This window comes from Limulus polyphemus, unplaced genomic scaffold (genome assembly GCF_000517525.1).
Source record: "Limulus polyphemus unplaced genomic scaffold, Limulus_polyphemus-2.1.2 Scaffold76, whole genome shotgun sequence".
In the NCBI taxonomy this organism is placed as follows: Eukaryota; Metazoa; Arthropoda; class Merostomata; order Xiphosura; family Limulidae; genus Limulus; species Limulus polyphemus.
In genome coordinates, this window is record NW_013665686.1 from 1,175,010 (window position 1) to 1,192,982 (window position 17,973).

Below are 17,973 nucleotides of genomic sequence, written 5' to 3' on the forward strand. Positions count from 1 at the left end.
ATCCATGTAGGGGTAGGAAAGAGGATCATACTGCAGGCAAGTCAACTACAATCCAAAACCCAGGCTGCCGGGAGTCAACATCCATGTGGGGTAGGAAAAAGGATCATACCAGCAGCAAGTCAACTAAAATTGAAAAACACAGCGATCTATTTGGGATAGGAAAAATGATCATAAGACCAGAGGGGATCTTGTACCCCTAGGTCTATTAACAGGACACATGATAGCAATGTGAGAAATTGATTGATTGATCCAGGAACCCGACTTCTGGTATCATAAAGATGTCTTTGTAATGTAAACCATCTCACTCAAAACCAATCTAACAGGTATAATAAAATCAAGGAGTAGCATAAGAGGAAGAACCATATTAATCTGCAAGTACTTCCATCGTAACCCACCTCACAGAGGAACAAGAGTATAATTGAGTGATGAAATAGAGACACCTGTAATACATGTGTGAGAATTGAGAGGCAAAGCTGTGATGTCATTTTTAGCTCAATATGTCAGTTTGTTGGACTGGCTAGAGAAAACTTGTAATGATACTGCATTGCCATCAAATGTGGATGTGCATTCAGAGTGTTTTTTGGTCTGAAGCTGTTCGAAAAGCTGTTTACAATAACTCAGCCAGTGCATATTCTAATACAGTCACCTAAAGTTTCAGTGCAGTCTGTCTGCTCAAAAATTGAAGGCATGGCTTCTCTTCTGCAGGATGCTAATGATGCTGGAATTGCAATACAGTTTTACAAGTCCATTTTATCCACTTCTAATTCTATAGGCATTGAAGATCTAGCATTGCACAGAGGTGCAAACATCGCACAAACTGTAGAAGCTGAACTTGAAAGTATATACCAATCAGTGTTTGCAGCTCCTGTTGAATCAGTTTCTGTGAGATATCCTGCAGATAATTTGCATAAACTAGCAGTGATTGAGAAATCTCTATGCAAGCAATCTGCAACTGATATTGATGAAATGTACAACATTTATGAAGATGACCTGGTGACATTAAAATCAAAGGCCTGTATGAAATATGAATTTGAACAAGTGCATAGTGTCATAGCCAAGAACTTTTTTAGATCAAAGATTTCTGTACAATATTTTTGTGAAGCAATGTGCAAAAATCCCTGCTCAAAATCTATCTGTTATCTCCAGTGACTACGTGTACTGCTGAAAGATTGTTTTCTGCCCTGAGGAAGCTGAAAAGTTACTTGTGCCTCACTATGTCACAGTCTAGCATGAATTATCTTGCTTGTGTCTATATCCTGAAGAACGAAGTGGATGAATTGGATTTGCCAAGTGTTATTAACGAAATTATTAGTTGCAGTACAGCTCAGCTAAATATGTTTCTTCTTCAATAAAAGTTTAATATGTATATAGTATTTGTTTAATTGATTTCTCAGTTAGGGCAGCATGTCTAGCTGATTTTTCAAGGGGCCCCCAATCTAGGTTGGACTGAGGATAAAGGTGAAAAATGGAAGGAAGAGAAATCAGTGAGAAGGAGGAATTACTCTCCTAAGCCACTGAATTTTTGGGGAGGAATTATAGATCTGAATAAAGCAGAATATATGTGGAATGCTATAGAGTACATGAAACATTGATGGCAAATAAGTCTTAAAGGATAAGTTGAAAATCAAGTACAAGAACAGTGGTTCAAACAGAAGCAAAGTGAGGCAGTGAAGAACCATATTAACATTCCAATCTGAAATGACGGCACACTGAAGCGGATGACTAATCGGGAAGAAATGCAATAAGAGGGAAATGGCAGGAGTGGTAAAAACTTTACAGTACCAGGAAAAATGAAAGTGTGGGATAAGGCAGCCCCATAATCCATGATCTAGGAAACAGAAGGCCCCTGATCAAAGAGTCGAGTGAGTAAATCCATAATATGAGGAACCATGTTTCTAGCAAGTGAAAACCCCTGATCCAAGAACCAATGACAGAAAACATTCTACTTACATTGATAAAAATACCTAGAGGAAGGGCAAATGTAACAAGTTAAAAAAAAAAAGAAGCTACCCATCAGGAAAAACCAAAATGCCCTTGCCAGAGACAGGATAAAACCAGGCATGAAGAGGAAGGATAGGAAGGGCTGGATGAAATGGCAATGACCAAGGTTGACATAGAAGACATGGAGTAAGAGAAAGAGGTAATAGAGGGGTAGAGTGGAGCTGGAGCAGCCACAGAAGCCACAGTTGTGCCAGCCAGTAAGGAGCAATCAGAAGGACTTGACACAGAGTGGCATGGATAATCGAGATGACCCTGTGAAGAAGATGGATGGGAGGATAAACATATAGGTATTTGTTGGTCCAATCTTGACTCTAAGCATTGACAGCCAGAGCAAGAGGATGTGGAACTGGAGACCAAAACAAAGGTAATTTGGTATTGAGAGATGTGACAAAAGCATCCAGGTGAGGAGTACCCCAATGAAGAGATAACCATCAGAATACAAGAGAATTGAGAAACCACATTGTCAGATAAACTTTGTCTGGACATGATAGCCGATCAGCAACAAGATTGAATGCACCCAGAATATGACATGCAATGATATGAATACTGAGAGTGTGCACCCAAAAAAAGAAGATCAAAAGGAATGTGAATGTGTGCCACCTTGGTAATTGAGATAAGCCACCACTGCAGAATTGTCAGAATGGATCATGACCAGACCATTCCTGACAAGATGAAGAAAATGATCCAAGGCATGATGTACAGCTAAAAGCTCCAGGATGTTGATATGGTAAGATCTTTTGATCGGAGACCACTGACCTGAAGGTTCCTGCTGATCAACCCATGGCTCCCAGCTCTGAAGGAAAGTACCTGTGAAGATATGTAAATCCCGAAGAGGAGGAGGAAGCAGAACACCTGCCAACGTGTAAGCCTTATTCAGTCAATGCAGATTGTCTACAAGGAAAGGAGGAAGGGAAATAGGAGCTTCCAATGGATCTTGTTCAAGATTCCATTGGTCATGCAGAGTCCACTGAAGAGACCACACATGTACTCTTTCAAAGGGGATAAGGGCTTTCATTGAAGACCACATCCCCAAAAGCAATAGAACCTTGTGAGCTGTAAGAGAGGGAGCAGTAGGGGTGTGGAGAACTGAAAGTTCCATTGAACAAAGTCGAAGAGGAGAAGGTTGAGCTTGACTGAGATGAATGTTGAAAAAAAACACCCAAATGGACAAGATATTGCGTAGGTATAAGGAATGACTTCTCCAATTTGATTAACCCGCCCATACGAGCTGCCTTCAGGAGCAGCTGATGAGTGTGATAAGTGGACTCCTATTTGGAACGAGCTAACAGAAACCAGTCATCCATGTAATGATGGAAGCGCAACCACTGAGCATGTGGAGGGCGAGGCATGCTGGCACCCTCAACCAGCTAAGAAACAAACTGCTCAGCATGAACCTTAATATTCGGGGAGGACTAAATACTGAGAGGAGGAGATATCATGTAATAAGGATGGGGATCATCCAAAATTAGGGAAATAGATAAAATAGAACATACCTGAGAAATCGTGTCTAAAAAAGTCGTATTAGGCTTAGTTGATTCTGCAGCAGGGGCATAGGAAGACATGGCAAAATCAGGTGGCAGAAAAAGGCTGTCAAAATCCTCATTGACCGGAACAGGTTTGGCATATTCAGAAGAAATAGGGGCAAGATCAGAATAAGCGGGTTGACTCATATAACAAACAATCTCACAGCGGATAATAGCTGATAAATCCAAAGAATAGTCACCCCCACTTGTATGAGTGTGCTAGTAGAAGGTACGATATCCGAAGTAGTAACTTGAACTTTGGAATTCATTGTGTAAAATTTAAAATCAAACACAAGTGTTTGATGAAAAAATAAATAAAAACTGGGAATATAAGTTATCTGACAAGTTTTTAACTGTTGAAGAAAAAAATAAAATCCAGTTCATAATAATAACTAAAAAAATTGTGAAGTTGATTGAATTCAAAGAGCAAAAATAAAAAAGAAGTGGTAGTCTTTGATAGATTGTTCAGGCAGAGTATTCATGATGAAACTTTGTTGAATGGATGGCAACTGTCTGTTGTAGAAACACAAGTGTGGAGTACGGTATTTTGAAAGTCTTTGACTTTGTCTTCAGGTCAGTGAGTGTGATGGTGTAGTCAGTATTTATAGTGTTCTGGTGAATTGTGGAGAGTGTGTTATGATTGGTTGGTTTATCCCTGTTTCTGAGTGGAGGAGAGATTTCCTGTAGATTCAACATATGGTAGTCACAGGCTACTCACCTCTCATCCAGAACTGCTCTTTAGTGAAGGTTTAATTGTGTTAATGTAAAATGATTTATTAATTTTTCTTTTCTTCCAAAATTTGTCTGTGTCAATGATTCTAGTTTTTTGCCAGTTTATTTTGTGTCTAGTTGACATGGTGTGTTCTGCAATAGCTGAATTTTGTGTTTTCATGAGTCTTGTACTGTCTTTACGTTTTTTTATTCTTGTTGCAAGTCTTCTTCCCATTTCTCCAATGTATGTTTCCTTGCAAGAACACAGAATTTGATAAATGATGCTTTTGTGTGTCTTGCTGGTAGGTTGCTGTTTGTTTTTTACCAGAATGGATCTTATTGTCTTGTAGGATTTCCACCAGACTTCTATATTGAATTTCTTGGCTATGTGTTTGAGTTTTTCAATGAAATTTTCCTGGTAAAGGAGGTAAATGGTAGTGATAATGTTTTTCTGATCTTTTCTTTGTGTTGTGGTCTTCTTCAGGGAGTTTCTGATGAAGGAGGAGGTGTAACGATTCTGTTTAAAACACTCTACAATCTTTTGGCGTTCTGTTTTGATGTCTTATCAGAAATGTTTTTTGCTTTCTTGTTTAGGCATTAGATTATACCATGTTTTATCAAGGTTGGATGATAGGACTAGAAGCGTAGGTATCTGTTCGAGATGGTGGGTTTTCTTTATACAGTTGTGATGATTTTTCTCTCTTGTCTGCTGCTGAGTATGTCAAGAAACGGTAAGCTGTTTTGTTCCTCTATTTCTATGGTGAAGTGGATTCTTTTGTCTATAGAATTAAGATGTTCCAAGAAGGTTGGTAAGTTTTCATGACCGTGGGGCCAAATAACGAAGCTGTTGTCAACATAACATCTGCAGATGAGAGGGCTCTTTCTTCAAAGTCTTCCATGAAAATGTCTGCTATGATTGGAGAGAAAGAGGTGATCCCATGGCTAGACCATCTGTTTATTCGTAGAATTCCTCGCTGTATTGGAAATAAGTTGATTGTAGGGAAATAGTCATTAGTTCCATGATGAAGTCTATCTTCATGTCAGTTCTGTGTGGTAGAGAGTTGTCATTCAGCAGTCATTATCGGGGATGTGAAGGGTTTCTGAAGTTGGAACATTGGTAAATTGTTCCGTGATGTCAAAACTGACCAGAATACCTTGGGATCTGATGTGTAGCTTTTAGAGTTGTTTTATGGAATGTGTAGAGTTTTGGATGTGATGTTTGGTGTTCCCTCATAGTGGAATAGTGGAGATAGGATAGGTACCAGGAAGGTAGCTAGTTGATGGCAAGGCGAGTTTATAACACTGACGATAGGTCTTTGGCTAGCTTCTCATTGATTAAGTTTTGTTTCTTAAGTTTGTTCAGTGTTCTATTGATGAGTCTCTCTTTTATTTAGGGACATTGGTGACCTTTTTATATTGGTGTTTGTCTAGTGATAGTTCAGTAGAATCGAATAGATGGAGTCACCTGCATCAGGAGAGTGTGTCACACTCTTATTGGTGGAGTATTGTTGCATAATGATTTGTATGAAAGAAGCATTTTAATCGTTTGATTGTAACGTATGTGTGAGCTTAAGGCTTGTAGCATGTGAAAAAACTTTTTTCATATATAAGGCAGCACTGAACAAGAATAGCTATTTATGTAAGTGGAGGTAATGTACTGTAACGGAAACATTTTTATAATTTGGTAATCACTAGCATTATAAAGTCACATAGATCTTTACAAAAAACGAGAATGAAAGGGGAAAAGACAAGATTACAAGAAAATTTTGTTTATTGCATATTATCCAAAAATATTATTATAATATATTCAGAGTAGAATGTCAAATCTAACAAAGCATGAACACATTTATACTAGAAAACTAAATGAAATTTCATTACGATACTTCTAATAATTTCTTTACATTATTCTTAGCTGGTTCCTTTAGAAGAATACTCTTTTCATAATTAATAAATGCCAGGACTAACCTGTTTCAATTTTTGCCAAAATTGATTTGCCACACTTCAGGAATGCCTCTTCTACATTTTCTCCTGTCAGAGCACTAGTCTCCAGAAACATCAGTTCTATCAAAATTCAATTCCAATACACATCAATTGATTTTCAAAATGATAACCATAAAATTTTGTATTAATAATCAGGTTATTAGACACCACACATTTCTAACAGAGAGAAACAAAATCTTAAAAATCATATCATATAATAAAAAATTATTATTTGTATCAATGTGCATCTGCTTAACTAGATAAATCTACCAAAAGAAATGAATTAGTTTTTCATCAAAAATATATTACATCACTGTGATGAACACAAAAAATAGTCACATGTTAAAAACCTAAAGGCTACACTGAATATTTCACCCAGTGGCATAGTGAAGGGGGAAGGGGATCAAGTGAGGCTCCTGCCCTGGGGAAGCACCAGGAACAGTATTTTCCACTGTTCATTGTATTTTACTTTCAAAAGTTTTCTGATTAAAGGATTTAATTGCTTTTTAGCTATACATTATAAATGACTAATTAAATTGTTTTTCATAAGTCTGAAAGAGCAACTCAGAGAGTGATATACAAGCTGTCAAAAATCTCGATTGAAAGAAATATTGAAACAACCCAACAAATGTGTAAACTCCTTCCTAGCTATATACAAATAAACATTATGGAAACTTTATTTAAACTTTGAAGAAACAACCTTCTGTGTTAACTTTTGACATTACATCTTTTTAATGATCATTAAAACAGTTTACGGGAGGAATAGATTAGGTAGGGAGGCTTACAATCCTTATGGGCTAACAACTTTCCTTATGTAAATAAATATGTCATGTTTGAAAACAATTTGTGATTACGATTGTAGTTTCACAACTTATAAAAAATACTGAACAGTTGAATTAAAAAGGTCATTTGTTTATCAGCTGTGTGAAGGAAAGTAAACTGCAGGGGTGCAGTACCTTTGATGGTGGGTATGATTAATTTAATAAAAACGTGTCAGTGATGTCATATTTTAGTCAAATGCTCAAAGTTTACTCAAGACATTTTCTGATAACACATGGCAACAAATAAATTTTTTTCTCTGCTACTAGAAAAAAATGAAACTGATTAAAATTACTGATCACCTCTAGTTTTCGAGTTATGATAGATTTATTCAAAATATTCTTATTTATTTATTTATTTATTGTGAAAATATTTTTTTTTCTTTAATAACTTTATTTATATATTGAAAATTGTATTTAAGAATGTTCAAAAACAATACATAATAGTAATACCAGCTTAAAAAAGCAATGAGTATAGATTCATATACTGAAAATACATTCAGGTTATGTTCAAAACATTCATCATGGTTTTATTTTTTATTACAAAATATCTGCTTGACTTTTATGCCTTTTGTGTAAGTTCTCAATTTCATACTGTAAGAACCAACAATAATCTCCCATCATTGCAAGATTCCATCGTCCTTGATATCACTGTTCCATTGTAGATATATCTTGGTGGAAGTGCCTACTATGATCATTTCTCACGTCACCTAAATCATTTGAAAAGAAGTCTAAATGGGAGTGTAAGAAGTGCATCTTTAGTGACATCTTAGTCCCAATTTTCCTATAGTTCTTGAGCATATTAACAATCATTGCAGCATACTTTACATCTCTGTGCTTTCCTAAGAAATGCTTGACAACCTGTTTGACTGATTTTCACGTAGCAAGTTCTATCTGATTGAGTACAGTTTCAAAATCTTAATCCATCAGTACTTCCCAAATCTGTGGGCCAACAAAGATTCCTCCTTTCATTTTTGTTTCACTGGTTTTTGGAAACTTGTCAAACAGATATCTGAAACCATTATCATCTTTGTTCATTCCTTTTACACAATTCCACGAGTCCCAATTTAATATGAAGTGGGGACAGAAACACATTTTGAGAATTCACTAAAGGTTAATACTTGATATTCTATTTCCCTGATATACAATTCTCTCTCACTGGCCATTCCTTCTTTTTGAAATTATTTTTATCATCTTGGCTGACACAGAGATACAAAAAGCAACAATGTTTAGGTATACCCACTTTGCAGGCCTAGCAGGAGTGCAATAACATTTAGATCACCACATAAGTTCCACCTATGGTGATCATACTTGATAGACTCGAGTATATGCTGAATGCTTTGATAAATTTCTTTCATGCTCACAGCATGAGCAACAGCATATGATGGCTTAATGCTCCCATTGTGCAAAAGTACAGCTTTCAGACTAACTTTAGATGAGTCGATAAAAGAGGATGGTGTTCAGTACCTAATTCTTCCATTACTGCATCAACATTTATATCTTGCACGTTTTAGTGAGAAACAAGACTTTGATGGTGACTTCAGTAAATTGAAACTTTTCCTAGAGTTAATACAGTCCATTGCTGTAAGCAAAAGCCAGGAAGTACCCAATGCTGCTTTGATAGAAACAATACACGAATCAGTTCATTTAGCTCTTCTTGTGCGATTAAGTGAAGCAGCTTATGTTGAGGTGCCACAGGAATAAATTACTAGATGAAGAGGACGAAGATGATTCATTTTCTGCACAGCATAATTCTTCTGTTTCTCAATTTGCTGGTTGAAGTGGCACCGAAAGACCATTCCTATGAGGAATTGGTTTCATTGGAGATACAATATCTGGATATTTAATGTACTGTTTAGGTTTGTCTGAATATCCAGAAATATTAGTCATACAAAAATAACAGTCAGTATGATGAACTATGGGCTCATGCCATATCATGGGAACTGCAAATGGCATATTTGCTCTCTTCTTTTTCAGTAATTGTATCAAGCCAGATGTGCAAACTTTAAAACATACATGTGGAACGCAATGTTTTTCTTGGTCACCAATTTTAAACCCAAAATAGTGGTAGTAAGCTATCTTTACCTTGTGTGTGTGATGTTTTTCCTTCATTAAACTGTAATATATTTTCCACAAATGTAGCAGAAACTGTTTGGGTGATTTTTGCACTTCAGTTGAACTGGACCAAACGATTTTCTAAGAAAATATAAAAGATTTTACATTTACAGAACTAGAGTTTAAAACAGTTTAAAAAACAAAGATTTGCAGAATTTAATTATATCATGGGTATGATGCAAGGAAGATGAATGAATTTGTTTTGACTGCAAGCAGAGTGAGGCAAAGTGACCAACTGATTAAGTGAGAGGCATCTGACTCCGCCATTTTTATGTGCAGTTCAGGGACTTCTCGAATGTTCTAGCAAACTGAGCATGTGAGGGTTTCATGATTTCCAGTCGAAGCAGGTGAGCATGGGAATGAAGAAAAAGTGGTTCAATTCACTATAATTATATTGAGAACAAATAGCATATATAAATATATATATGAACAATATATCTGGAATTTTACACCAATACAATACAATCAATGTTTGAAGTTATCAAAAATTTATGCCTTTTATCCATTAAACTGTCCAAGTAAATGTAATTTCACAACATAAATCTATTGTACTGAGTTGATTGTATTGTATTTCACATAATGGTGATGAAATATTGAGATATTACAATAACTCAAAATCTAGAGGTGATGGACAAATCCTGACTATATGTTTTTTGAAATCAGCACCATCAAATTACCCCAAATCACTTGAGTATTTTCTAGTCACAAATTTGTTGTTGTCCAGTGTAATATTCTCCACAGGCATAAGAATTATATCTCTTTTCAGACACATTCTTTTTAAATGGTTTATATTTGTCCTATTATTATTAGTACTAAAAAGTTCTCTTTCTTTCAGTGAGGGTGAAAGAATGATGGCATCACCAAATAAAAGATCTTACCTCAGGAAACAAAGATAATAAAATGAGCAGAATGCAGCTCACTTTTGTCAATTTATGGTATCAATCAGTTACATTGAGGAAGAGGATCAGGAAATAAGTGATACTCCACTTTCAGTATCATCAGTTGCTGTAACTGCATATGCAATTAGAAGTTAGCTTGACCTTGACCTATCCAGTAGCTACGACATGAACACACAGAATGAGTTAGGTGTCTGATATGATCCAATCATCTTTTGTGATGTGGGGAATTGGCAACACTCAATGCAGGATGGACTAAAGATTGAGCTTGTTATGAGAGACCCAGCAGCCCTACAGAATCAGGATGGACCATTCCCTCGTGACAATGTGAATCAATTATGTCCAAGAGGGGTTCTTCAAGAAACTGGAAAATAGTGAAAAGCTGCTTAAGCCCTGGTTGTTTTGTATTCTCCCTTAAAGGGAACTCTTTACTGCTTTGCAGGTTCTCTAATTTTGGAAAGGAAAAATGATTCAAAGCTTGGAATAAAATAAACTCTCGCATTGGAGAACACAAAAATAGTTCTGCTCATATGAGCACTTTTAATCAATGGAAATTCTCTCTACGAGACTTGAGAGAAAAATGACATTTGAGAAAGAACTTAAACAGCAAATTGATAAAGTTAAAGGACAATGAAAGAATATTCTTGAGTGAGTCTATGGGTGCATTATATTCCTGGAGAAACAAAACCTTCCATTTAGGAGACATAGAGAAAGTATAAATGATGGCATCAACTTGAGGGATTTACTTTAACTGGTGAAGCTTTTAGAATGAAAAGTATGACCTAGCAATTCAGGAATACTTAACAAAAATCCAACTGGCAACAACCAAGACAATCTCCTACCAGTCCCCACAAGTGCAAAGTGAATTAATCACTTTTTTTCCCTGTTGCATGTGATCTACCATCATTAACAAAATCTATTCAGCCAAATAATTTGCCATCATGTTTGACAGTACACCAGATGTATCTCACATTGATCAGAAGTTCTACCTTATCTGTTATGCATCAATCAATGGTGGAAAAGTGGAAGTGAAGGAGTCATTCATCAATTTCATTACACTTGAGAGAAAGACTGCAGAAGCAACAACAAACCAAATAATCAACAAACTTGAAAAAATGGCATGGAACTACCCAATTATTATGGCCATGGATATGATAATGCACCTATGATAGCTGGAGTGCACCATGGAATCCAACAGCAAATTCTGAATGTAGCTTTGTTTCATGCAACAACCATACTTTGAACCTAGTGGGTGTATATGCTGCAAGAAGAACATCCAACACTGCAACAGTTTTCGATTAGTGGAGAGAATCTATATGTTCTTTTCATCTTCTACTTATAAATGAAGTATACTTTAGAAATCATCACAAATAGTCTCAAGCAGGTTTCTCATAAGCAATGGAGAGCAAAGCATGATGCCTTTGCTGCCATGAAGTCCAGTGTAGAGGAGTTGGTTGAAGTGCTTGAAGAACTCAGAGATGAAGTCATTGAGAACTTGGATACCAAAGGCGGTGCTGGTACTATTCTTAATGGCATCATGTCACACAGATTCATTGCATATCTGTATTATTGGAACACTGTGCTAAAGCAAATCAATAACTCCCAGAAAAATCTACAAGAACATGGTCTTTGGTTGGATCAATGTGCAGCAAAAATGAATGCTTTCTCATTACTCTCTGATGAAGAAAGGGACCTCTTGGCTACCAAGGCTCAAACTAAAGACACTGTGTTCTGTAATGAACATCCCAACTGAGTGCTGAGAAAAGAAGTATCAGAATATGGTAGAAGAGTCGAAGGACCATGGTCTGAATCTACAAGAAAACAACAGAAGGGAGCAGCTAGAGGTGGTTGACCAAACTTAAAAGTGAAATCAATAGGCAACCATGACATCTCAAAGACTTAAACCCCTGCTTCAGATTTATTAAATTGCAATATCTCTTCAACATTAAAAACAATCAAGAAATCAACAACAAAATAAATTCCCTATGTACGATCTATATTGAGTTGAATGCCATCAATTTCCAGGAAGAGATCCAACGGTTCCACCAGAATATCAAAAGCTTCAAGAACATCACAGGGAATTATATGACAGATTGAGACATGCTGGATTTACTGAAACTGATCGTGAAGTGGTCCTACATTGAATACTTGCCAGACTTTTCGGTTGTGCTGCTCACATTTGTCACAATATGTGTGTCATAACAAGCTGGAAGCAAAGCTTTTCCAAACTCAAACTCATGAAAATTTGTCGAAGGTCTACCATGAGTCAGGTAAGCTTCAACAATTTGGCCAACCTTTCCATTGAAAGGGAAGTTAAAGAAAAATCAACTATGATGACATAAATCACAATTTTGCCATACTGAAGACCAGAAAAGTACATATCTGAGACCTGTTAGACATGTTATTGACTGATATTGGCAAGACTGGTGTACAATGTAGTTTGCATTAACTACAGACTGTCTGTTAATTCATCTGTTATAATGTATCCATCTACCAGTTTAATTATGAATCGAAGGCTCTATAAAATGTAAAAACTTTGTGTTACTTAAAGGGTTGACTTTAAAAATATTATTAATTAATTAATGTGATATTCCTTTTGAAAGTCCATGCATTATTACACAAATTTTATTCTTTTTACCCTTAGAAGCAGTGTCCATTCCATTGAATAGGAAATGGAGCAGAGAAAGTGGCACTTTTACCTTCTGCCCAAGGTGAAAGCTTGTCTCACTACACCACTGGCTTCATTAAATAAGAAAATTAGACTTGGATGACACAATAGTACTAGATATCATTATTATTTAAAAATTTGAATAAATTAATACAGTACTAATTCCAGGTTGGTAAGACTACATAAATATTGCTGAAGCAACTGATTTTTATCTCCTGATAATTAGAGAAACATATGCAATGCATTTTTTTTTTGTCTACAAGCTTTAAATACATATCTTTATGCTCTGAAGTATGTGTGGGAAAAGCTTGTAAAAGTCCACAAGAAACAGTTTGTTTTTATGTTGATTAAGAGAGTACAGTTTTAACAGTGTTGAGGAAAAGTGAGGATTAGTATGTATTATTTTTATACTAGAGTGTGCATCTATCGTATAGAATTAGGTTAACTAACAGACAGAATTTAAACATTGGGTCATATGTCAAAGTTTATTGTGAAATAACTTCAAACTATTAATTCCAATAACTGGTATACTGTACCATTTTCCTGGGCAAATCGACTGGCTTCAAGAAATGTAACCTCTCTATCACCTTCCAGGTCTTTTTTGTTTCCTACTAGAAGAATGGCAATGTTAGGGCTAGCAAGAGTTCTGGCATCTGTCAACCAGTTTGTCAAGGCATTATAGGTTTCTCGACTGGCACATATAATACATGAAAATTAAGATCAAGAGTTACTGGTTTGTATTAATGTTTTAAACTATATTATAGGTAAACAAGACTAATGATTTAGGTCCAAATTGATAAACAGTTCTATTTATTTTGAAGTTTGGAGTGAGCCCAGGTAGCTATTACAAACAGTTTATAATAGGCATGTTCCATGTTAAAGTAATTCAATTACACATATACAGTATCATGTTTCAATCACAGAAGATCATGAATATTTTCACCTTATTATAATGGTGTAGAACTTTAACCATTTTTACCATTATAGATGGCAACATAATGCCTGCAAGTAAGTGATTTCTATATGTTCTGACAGTCATTCAAGACATAAAATTTAGTTTGTTTTTTACTTATCATTAACACTAAACAACTCACTCTGTTGCATTACCTTTCATTCTAGTATATATTGAAGTGCATCAAATTTACATAGTCAAAAAATTTTATTTTGTTATTACTAATCGGCAGAGTGTGCAATAGTTGCCTTTTATTATAAGAATTAACCTTATGCAGTATGAAACTCCTCCAATTAGATCTTCAACTGCCGCAAGCAAACCAAATTTTGAGATAAAAAAGTATCATCTCTCCACCAAATGAAATAATTAATCAGTGACTTGTTTGGATTATTTTGCTAATATTGCACTTTCTACATCGTAATCCCAAAATCCTAAAATAAATAAACAAATTAGAACACCACTTCCAACGGTAGCGAGAGAAGCTGACAGGTACTGTATTTCGGACAGAGCTGCTGCAGCCCTTACCTCAGCTGTTTTGGAAGATATGGGCATTATTCAAGAAAATGACAATACTAAAATTGTTGGTAAAAACAAGATACGACATGAACAAAAAAATACAGAGAAAAATTATTGACTTCTGCTGAATCAAATTGTATTAAATCTATCTACTTTGATAATAAAAAAGATATAACTAAAATCATCATCATTAAAAATGGGCAAAAACATTAAAAATGTGTAGTCATGGAACAGCACATAACTTTGGTCAGTGAACCTGAATCAATTTTCATGGATCACATTTCTCCTTCTTCCAGAACATCAGAAGGTATAAAAAATTCTATAAGTCAGTGGTTTGAAGATAACAAAATTTCATCTGATTGTTTTGTACCTGTAGGCTGTGACAGCACATATGTCAATACTGGAAAAAAGCTGGAGTTATGCAGCTTCTTGAATTGCACTCAGGAAGACCTGTTCATTGGTTAATTTGTTTGTTAGATGCAAATAAGTTACACCTGTATCATCTAATTACGCATCTTGACGGAGTAACTCTGAGACCGTCCGCTTTTTCTGGTCATCTTGGAAAGAAACTGAAGACTTGTGAATCACTGCCTTCAGTATACTTTTTTTCAGTCAAAATTACAGAACCATTACCAAAAATTGACCATCCTGAGGATCTTAGTACAGATAAAACGGTACTTTTTATTTACATCTTTTGTGTGACTCGTATGTTACCACAAACCCCTAAATTCAACAGTAATGGACTCACAAACACTTTTGTGCCAATATAACTAAAAATGTGTTTAAAAAGTTAGTAGATTCATATGCAATATTTAAAAAGCCAATGGGTTCATAAGGACACTACTAATAATTCTACAGGATACAGTGTTAAGGGTTTTTTGTAAAATCATAATTAACTTGAAAGTCATGATTTATCTAGTTTAACACATAAAATCCTAATTGACTCAAATAAGAATTTCATCTTTAAGATTCAAATGTTTGTGATACACCTAAGTGAGTATTATTTAAATAGTAATTAAAAAATTAACTTTTTTTTTTTAAGGATCATAAACCATATTTTACATAAATAAATACAAACAGCACAACATTTAGACAAGAGTTTAAGTTGTTCTGTTAACTAATGGGCAATTGAAACAGCTCATTTGGGTAAATTTAATTAAAACACAAATGTCTTGAAGTTAACTTGACATCATCATGAATTGATAACTCTAATTATAAAACCCAATTTGGTCAAATATTATGATAGTAGGTAATGTATACAGTAAAAGTACAGTTAAAATCAGAAAGTACATATGACCAATAGAGAGTATAGAGTGTAGACACTAAGAGTAGTTTAAGTCACTGAATACAAAGGAAAGACATTTAAATTACATTTCTTATTAGAGAATATTAAACATAGCCTAAGTTCATAACACACAAGGAATAATACTAAGAATATAGTTTAAGTCAAAGAGTATAAGGAAAAAGTTTGATAAACCAGTATAAATCAGATAGCAGGGAAGCTAATTTAAGAGTTTCTCAGTTCAATACACAATACAATAGAGCTAGTTTTGACGATTCATCTTTGCACATAAACATAAAACTATATGAACATGTATCAACCATTAACCCTTTCCAGACTAGAGGGGTGACATTGATATCCCTTGATTTTTTCTCCTCGAAGTGAAAATACTTGACCAAAATGCATGAAATGTGTAACAAACTAACTAAGTATTATCTAGTTTTGACATAAAGAACTTTAAGTAATTTGTAGTTTCCAAAATTATAAGAAACCCTTTTGATGTTGAATAGAATTTAAAGTTTTTAACACTCATAAGAAATTTCCATCTTATACATCCAATCAGTTCAAACTTGATTGATATTTATTAACATATTTTGATGATTGTAATAGTTGGCACTTCTGGCTATAAATATTAAAAAACAAACAGATATATATTTTTGCTAACTGTACTTTTAGTCAAGATCAATTTATATCAAATAAATATAGTTTATTTTCAATGAACTGTAAGTTACTTTATTTAGGAGCATTATTTAGATATGATAAACTTTAAAAAGATATTCAATAAATATGGATTTGAGTCAATGGAATATTTTTTTATTACCTAAAGTACTCTTAAACCTAACTATGCTTATCTGATCTCTTGTCATTGAAAAAAACTTTAGTGGCTTCCAATATCTACAAAAATTATAACAAATTCCCAGATTTGTGGTTTGTTCCTAAGTCTTCTAAGCTTTCCAGTAGATTCCATTGTTCTTCTCTGCAGAAACTACATATAATCATTTTCCCACAAAACCATAAATTGCTCATCACACCACTTCTTCACTCTACACTGATGTAAAATGGATTATAATCTGCTCTATCACATGGTACTTAAACTTTGCTTGTAGCTATTTTTAAAGCTGAGATTCATTAGTAATTGTTCAGACCACATGCTGTGACATCATAAAAGGGTGGGAACAAGGCCTTATAGTAATAACACCACACACATAGATTGAAAATCATGAGAGGAAACAAAAGTTAACTAATTCTATTCACAAGGAATGGTAGTTTCTTAGCAAATAAAAACCTATGCTTTGGGACAGATAAAGAAATTCTAAAAACTGATAAATGTGGTGTTTACAGGCACAACTCCTTGGAACTGTCAAGAAATTTAAGACTGAACATGTTTAAAACTTTTCTTTGTGAACTATACTAAATTAAATTTGATGACAAGGAACCCACTTTGAGATAATAATGCTTGGAGATGGCTTGAATGGGTAATGAAGAAAAACTTTAATACAAGTTTAACATAACAGCAATAAGCAGATGTGCAAATTAATTAATTTTTTGAGGTGCAAACTGTATACCTAGCTCTGCCCTTGGTGAAAGCCCGACAAACCCAGTGAAAGTGAACTCTCAGTCCATAATGGACTTTCTTTTTGAAGCTCTTGTAATTCACTTTAAATGTCTTATCTTAAACGTTTTACAGGCTATTTTAAAGAGACTGCATTCCACCATCTTTTTTCTCTTGAAAATGCAGAAAACACACACAAGTTTGCTAAAAATTAGCAAAATCTCTGTAAGGATTTTCAGTAGCCTTCAAGAAAATTGTTATAAAAAAAAGAGAAGTGGATTGGAAATGAGAAGGTGTAGCAGTCGAGCCGAAAAACTCGGAAAAAATGACAAAGCAGTTGCATTACTTCTTATTCAAAGCAGCCCATTTCAGAGTAGAAATGTGGTTAAGACTTCTACTGTCTGAATTTAATAATAATCTTGAATTCTGCTTCAACAGAAAACTATATTTTGCATCAAGAAGTAAGAAATATCCTAAAAAAAGTTATTCATGAATTACTTCTCTAATTCAGGCTTAACTCTTTCAGCGCTGGTTCGGTCCCTGGGACCGACCTAATAACCATTTTGTGCTTGTTATAGTCTTCATGTTATAGCTTTTAAATTACTAACATGCAAAGTAATTTTCATTTTAAGATTAAAAATACTTTCATGCATCAGAAAATTTTCAAAATTTCAAATTTCTTAAGAAAAACTATATATTTTATCTGTTATTTTCAATAATGAATCTTTATACAGGTTCGGTAGATTTGACTATCTCGGAACCAAAATAAAAAATTAAGAAATAGATATAAATTGTGCCTCTTTCATTCTAGAATGAACACAAATTATAACACAAAAACATAAGTGTTTAGACTAAATAGCTTAAATATCATAACATTGTACATTTAAATATATATATTTTTGTTATATTGACCTTTCAGCCATGCCTGTCTAACAATACAGAAGTTACAATGATGCAGC

General features: G+C 34.5%; 1 protein-coding gene across 1 annotated transcript in view; it reads right to left on the minus strand.

Moving 5' to 3' along the window:
- The window catches only part of LOC106466823 (ras-related protein Rab-4B-like), a 43,069-nt gene that overhangs the window by 7,010 nt on the left and 18,086 nt on the right, over window positions 1-17,973 (minus strand). The window contains exons 2-3 of the mRNA XM_022395606.1: window positions 13,249-13,420; window positions 6,201-6,296 (exon numbers count right to left, since the gene is read on the minus strand). Of these exons, the coding sequence (XP_022251314.1) occupies window positions 6,201-6,296; window positions 13,249-13,420 (268 nt within the window). The remainder of the gene's footprint in view (window positions 1-6,200; window positions 6,297-13,248; window positions 13,421-17,973) is intronic.